Source organism: Mesitornis unicolor, unplaced genomic scaffold (assembly GCF_000695765.1).
Source record: "Mesitornis unicolor isolate BGI_N332 unplaced genomic scaffold, ASM69576v1 scaffold5893, whole genome shotgun sequence".
In the NCBI taxonomy this organism is placed as follows: domain Eukaryota; kingdom Metazoa; phylum Chordata; class Aves; order Mesitornithiformes; family Mesitornithidae; genus Mesitornis; species Mesitornis unicolor.
In genome coordinates, this window is record NW_010173843.1 from 5513 (window position 1) to 12389 (window position 6877).

Sequence of the window (6877 nt, forward strand, 5' to 3'; positions counted from 1 at the left end):
GGGATGTCAAGGCCTCCAATTTGTGTCCAGTGTACCCAAATGCCATTTGGTGAGCAGACGTACCGATTTACACATACTTCACGACATGCCATGTAGGCTTGATGTGCTGGGATCACAAAATGTGCTGATGTAGAGATGCAAGTAACACAGCTACAGCGTGGTGGGGAAAAAAAGAAACCTGTTTCAGGCACTGATTCAGTTCAGATTGTGAACAGACTCACTGAAATCCACAGCAGTGTTTTTGTGGTCTGTGTTTCTAAACACTTGGGTGTTTTGACTTGGACTCTTCATACGGTGTTCAGCTCCTGAAGCTGAAGACCTCAAAAGGGTATGTTTTGAAAGGTTTTACTCTGAAATAGAAGAGCATACTTAGCCAAGAAATGGTTTTGTTTGACTTCATTGAGAACCTGGCCTCTGTCTTCAGGGTCTGAAGACAGCTCATTTAGTACAGGGCTTTGTAGACAATTTTATGGGGGCATGTAGGAGGGAATCCCAAATATATCTTTAGAAAATCCCTCTTGCTAGCATTATACGCTGGACAAAGATTTTAATAATAATGTGACAAAGATAAAACTGTTGAAGAAAGCCTGAGTGAGTTCTGGTGACCTACCTATAAAAAGCTCAGTCTATATAATCTGTGGGTGGGATTATTTTTCCTGGTTTGCCTCACCTGCAGAGGACAATTTGTGTTGATACCTTACAGCAGGAACTGTGAGGAAAAAAGTAAGGCAGATCAAATCATACTAGCTTTTCAGAACACTTCTACTTGAGGAAGAAGCAACCCACACAAGAAAGGACAGAATGCAAAAGATTTTTCTCAGATGGGTGTCATAAGAAGTAGAATAATGTGTTTTTTATGAACCAGAAACCATGGAATAATTGAAATTGAAGGATACAGGGTCACTTGGTGATAAAGATGATCGTGTGTAAAGACTTGAAGGACTTTAAGGGTTATTAGAAAGATCTTTTAATAATTATTGCTTCCAGAAAGCTATTGTTGGTTTCTTAACATGCCAGGAGGTATATTGCAGTGATCCCAAGATTACAAGCACTTGACAATCCAGATTCATCCAATAGCAATATACCAAAGCAGCACTGAGAACTGCTAATGTTATTCCAGATGAGATGGTTAAAAGTTTCAGGAATTTCAGTGGTTGGAAGCACAGGTTACAGCCAGAAGGCATTTCTGAAATCATTAATTATTCTGTAGAGTGGTTTATGTAGGTGGAAGACTTTTGACACTGTGACTCTAGAGAGTTTGACAGCTAAAACCCTAATTAGATTTTTCTGTATCTAGAGATAATTTCTGTTTGAAAACTAAGATGACAACATTAATTTGAAAGTTACAGGCAATAGTACAATAGTTACAGGCAAGACATAACTATTACTGATTTGAGTGAGTTGAAATTTTATTTGTGGTTTTCATTCTGTCCATAGAGATGCAAAATATACTCATGAATCAAAGAAAACATATGCACTCCATATACAGTGGCTTACATGTCAGTCAAAGAAAAGATTTCCAGGCTGCTATGCATTTGAAGGAGCAAGGATACTAAAATGGCTTAGTAATCAATGCAGCTTTGATTACAGCTAAGTTGTATTTAAATGTCTTGAGCTTATCAGTAATGCTTCCTTTCAAATAGGAAGTATGAGTAATATAGCTTTATAAAGCAAAAATCATTGGTGTACCAAACTATACAAATTTCATTTTACAAGCCTGTATTTCCAGTCCACTCTGTGGTCAGAGGTATAGTTTAACACATAGGCTCTATACTATGTAGTTAAAAATGTTGCATAAAACAGAGAATAAATGAAAAAGTTTTGTCTTTTTAAAGGCTGATGTGGATCAAACCAAGATTTGTTTCTGCTGTGAAGAATCTCAACTCGCTAAATGCCCGGAAATAGAGGCCGCGCTGACCCTATACCACATGAAGTCATGCAGTGCTGCTCATCTTCTCCTCAAGGTACCCTGCGCACACTGCTTAACATGACTGCTTTGATAATGTCTGCCCTTGTGTGTGCAGTGCTGAGGTGACGACTGTGTTTAGTGTCAAAAATTCTGTTGTTTTTCTGGTCTTCCCCAGTGGTCAGAAACTCTTCATGGATTTGTAACAGTTTGGGGTTTTTTTCATCTCTGGGTTTTGACCAGTGCATTGCTGATCCAATATGCAGTTCTTGTCCATTCTGTGTTTTATGCAACCAGAACTACAGCTGAATTAAGACAAGACTGCATGCATAAATGTGGTGTAAATTTTAAATGTAATTTTTAAATGTAATTTTAATTGTAAATTTAAATTTTTTTTAGGTAATGATTTGATGCCTTCATTGGTCTTTTGACCTTTTCAGCCTTTCTTGGCTTACAAACTGCTAAAATACAACTTCCAAACAGCATCATCTTCAAATATAAGTGCTTTCACATTTAATGGTGATTATCTCACATCTCTATTTCCTGCAGAAGAGTTGAGAGGAATTCTCGGATGAATAGATGGCTTATAAATCACATCTGAGTGATATTAAACCCTTCTGGATCGCTCTGTCAGGACACACAATAGCGAAAAAACCAAGCTTTTACAAGTGACTCCAATCTTGGAGATTACCTGTCCTGAAGATTTCATCATAGATGTTTCTGAAAACTAATTGTTATGGTCATCTATGTGTTTTCTGTGTTTGGTTTTGGTTTATTACTATTATTATTATTATTATCATCATCATCATCATCATCGTCATTATCATTATCACATTTACAAATACTTTGATTGAATCTTTTAATTTCCATAATCTTCCTGTTCTTCAGAAAGTTCTCTTCGCTCTTTGTGCCCTAAATGTTCTTACCACCACAATTTGCTTGATAGCGGCTGCCCTGCATTACTTACAGATTCTTACAAGAAGAAGATCTTGCACAGTAAGTGAGCGCAAGGCATTGCTTGCTGTAAACAGTGGTACTAGCAGTATTACTAGATTACACAGTTCAGCATTTTTTTATATCTCAGATGGTTTTTAACATAAGTTTCATCTGATTAGGCTGAACGTCAGGTTGAAGACCAAGATAACAATTTGGATCCTGATGATTTTGTCCCACCTGCGCCGCCTCCCTCCTATTTTGCAACTTTTTATTCTTCTAATCAAGGAATGAGTCACAGGTAAATCTTTACACTCTCTTCTTTTCTTTCAGTGTCTTTGGAAACTCTACATATTCTTCATTTTTATTTTAAGACCATTTTCTCTGTTATAAACTGAAACAATGCTGGTGATTTTAGAAAAATGGAACCAAGAAAAGAATCCTGCTAAGCTGGGAAGTGGTGTAAATCCAGTGTGGATGAGGGGAACAGTTTTTTGATTTTCACTGTAGATTCTGTAGGAACTTCTGCAGGACAAGAGTAATACCACAGTCTGACATGGCTGAGAACTTTTGCAATGCTGTCAGGAGCAGGTTGGAGCAGTGACGGAAAGCCAGGCACAACTTGGCTTGGCAAGGCTGGTGCGAGAGGAACTCTGAGAGGTGGCCTGGCCCCCCACAGACCTTCCTGCCAGAGTGATTCCACTTCCCGGCAGCGGCAGGATGAAGGAGTGAGAGTGAGCATGGGAGGATGGATTCACATACCAGAAAGAAAAGGAGGATAGACATAAGTCACTCCTCCACTCTCCCCTCCCCTTTTTTTTTTTTTTTAATTCATTCCTGCAAAGATGAGGGAAGAAGGGTTTGGAAGAGGATTATGAATTTTCATGTGAGCAAGAGAAAATGTGTAGAAAAATTTCATATTGCAGAAGGCTGTATTCTTTGGTATAATTAGTCTTGTGAAACATTGAATGTAAATGTAGTGTAGGGGTTTTTTTATGGTGTTTTGAAGAAGAATAGGACTAAAAATCATGTAGCTTGTCCATTAAGCATCAGCTCTGTTATTTCGCTGTACCAGGACTTACTAGTTCCTATATTTCTTGCAAGTCAGTGGTGACCTGTTGGTTTTGTTACCCTTCATTGTGCAGGTGGTTATGCACTCTTCACAGGAACTTGCAGGTTAGCTTTGTTTGTTAGTTTATGACTCAAGTGGGGCAGCATTACTCTACTGTGCGTACACAATGTTTATACATGAAATGTCACGGTGCTCAAGAAGACTGAATACCTCTACCCTTGCTTAAGACTCCTGCCTTTTGCAGTGTACAGTACTGTTTAGTTGATTTTACTGTTTCCTCAGGAATAGTAGACTTTCAAGACTTTCTGGTCCTTGCAGAGATAATTGCGGATTCTGGGATTATGTAGAAAAAGGTAATGTGGCACAGAAATAGATTTTAGAATGAAAAGTTTGACCAAAACACCAAAGACCAGGGCTGAATTCCAAACATTACTAGAAACCTCCTATGTAAGTCTTGGTTCAAGCTAGTTATGAAAACAGATTGGTGTGCATAATGATCTCTTTGGATGATTACGTTTTTATTGAAATATGTTTGTCACAGTTCCCCTGCTTTAAAATGGGGCTGTCTTTCTTCGTCTGGTATGTCATTCTAGATGGTTATCTCCTTCACAGCAGCAGTATTGCTCTTCGTGTATTTTCAGCTCAGAGGGGCTGCTGAACACTATTTAAGGCTTCTGCGGCCTAATATTGGGTAGCAGCTACCTTGCCTGTGACTGCATTAGAACTGTTGATAATAGCATTTAAGGGATGGTGACACCGTTCTGAAGTCAGGCCACTTGTTTCAGGGTGCTCAGAGTAGTTACGCAGCAGTGCAGCGGCAGACAGGCTTAATCTCTCTTCTTGACAGATGAGGGAATACAGCTCTCCCCAGACTGGATACCAAGTGTCCAGTGCAGTGGCTGAAGTGGGGCCTGGCCTTTTGTCAGTGCTTCCTTGCACTTCTCCTTTCTTCTCTGCCTGCTCTGGACCCTGATGCCAGGCTGCATCTGTGACCTGGCTCTGTATGCCGAGTTTCCACGAACCCTGCATCCCAAACCTTTGAGCCAAAGGTGGGGTGACAGGAACTGCATCCAGGGTGATGAGATGCCATCTGCAAGCTGCACCTGGGGCGGCTTCAAAACTGATACATTGCTTTGAAACAGAAAGCATTGCAGCCATCAAAACATGTGCCAAGGACATGTTTGCTGTGGGTAGCCAATACTTTTACATTTGTCTTATTTCGTGGTAGACAAAACAAACTAGCATTACAAATGTCTGGTCAACTCCTACCGGCTATTTCATACACACCACTGCTAGTCATAGCTGAGTTCCACGTGAAAAATAAAATCCAAAGTGTTATACCACATCTGAATTTAAGAGAAGAGGTGATCCATGTGGGGCAGCAGAGCCCCCTGAGGTCTTGAAATGTACCCTAGTCCAGTTTAAAGTACCATTTGGGAACTAGAGGCATTTGCCAGAATGCAAATCTGCTTATCCAAGTTGTGTATTGACAAACTCAGTACGTCTCACATCAGACCCATATACTGCTGACAGGTGTTTCTTTACCACTGAATATGTTCCTGCAACTGAAACAGTAAAGTCTCCAGGAGGCCAAAGTTCTGACTCTTTAAGGAATTAGAGGAATTGCTTAAAGGAATGCTTTTCTGGTTGCATGTTTTGTAGTAAATTTTAACATGATATAATTCTTGGATGCACCATTAATTTTCATGGTGTGACTGAGCTAGGTAGGCCAGATCAGGTGTGTTTAGGAACACAACTAAGGTTCAAGAAGTATACACTTTTGTGGCCTACATTGAACGTAAGCTTTGCACAAACATACAGGAAAAATGTGAAGAAGTAGTGTCATTGGAGCATCAATCTCCATGGTACTCCAAAATTATTCTGAAGCTTTTAGGAGCAGATGAAATGGGCTGAAATTAAAAATTATTTTAACATGTTATATTTCCTCCATTTTTAAGATTAAAGAAAGCAATGGCCAGTTATCAAAATATTTTATTTATTTTCCTGAAAGTCCTCTATGCATTACCTCCATTACTTTGACAAGAGTCTTTCACAAAAGTGCTCCTCAGTTCTCTTTTCGGAAGTTCTATTCTTTTCTTCCGTAAGCAGCCTTCCGTAGACATTTCAAGTCATTCTGCCCTTTCCTCTCACCTTGCAAGAAAATAATTTTCCCAGTCACCTTTGTTCTTTCCAGCCAGCATCCAGAGAAGCCCAAAACATGATGAGGCAGTACTAGTGATTGCTGTAAACCTGACATGGGTCTAGAGAGCAAAACACATGGGCTTCTGTGTGCTGCTTGAGGTTCTTGCTCAGTGCCACAACAGCAATTTAAAATGTTACGAAAAGCAGAGAAAAATTGAGATGCTTTGGGTCACAGACTTCTCTGAAGATGGTGTGGGGAAGGTCCCCTCAGCAGCTCTGCTACCACACTTTGTTCTAGTGTTAATGGGGGAGTGTAAACTTATGTTATCAAAATCAGTGTTTGCCAAAAAGTTTCTACAGGCACTGTTCTGGTTTCTTCCCTCTCAGAGCTCATCAGAGGACGATTATACAGCAAAAGGTCTTTGGGATTTCTGCTGTATTTCAGGTTTTGGAGAGCTCTTTGAAATCCGAGAAGTAAGGTTAACCATGAGGTACATATGCCTCACACACGCCTTCGTGAATTGATCAACTATAATATGCTTAGTCAAGCATCATCACAGAAATAGCTTTTAGTTTGAGTTTGCTTTTTACTTTGCAGCTGAACATAACTTTGTATCTGAACATAAAACATGAGTTCACAAGTATCTTGAATTTCAGTTGTAATAAAGAATTTAGTAGTTTCCAATAATCAGAGCTAAAGTATCACATTTTGAATTACCACCTGTATTTGAATCTTTTGAAAGAAAACTGAATCTCTGTGAAGTAGAACTGAAACGGATTCCTGAGCTCAGTATGGCCCAAAGATGTTTGAAGTTCTGGAGCAT

The 6877-nt window shown here is 39.4% G+C and overlaps 1 protein-coding gene across 1 annotated transcript in view; it reads left to right on the plus strand.

The window, feature by feature from the left end:
- Positions 1–6877, plus strand: part of FAM189A2 (family with sequence similarity 189, member A2) — an 18971-nt gene that overhangs the window by 3847 nt on the left and 8247 nt on the right. The window contains exons 2-5 of the mRNA XM_010180846.1: positions 5–49; positions 1836–1964; positions 2795–2902; positions 3022–3140. Coding sequence (XP_010179148.1) covers positions 5–49; positions 1836–1964; positions 2795–2902; positions 3022–3140 — 401 coding nt within the window. The remainder of the gene's footprint in view (positions 1–4; positions 50–1835; positions 1965–2794; positions 2903–3021; positions 3141–6877) is intronic.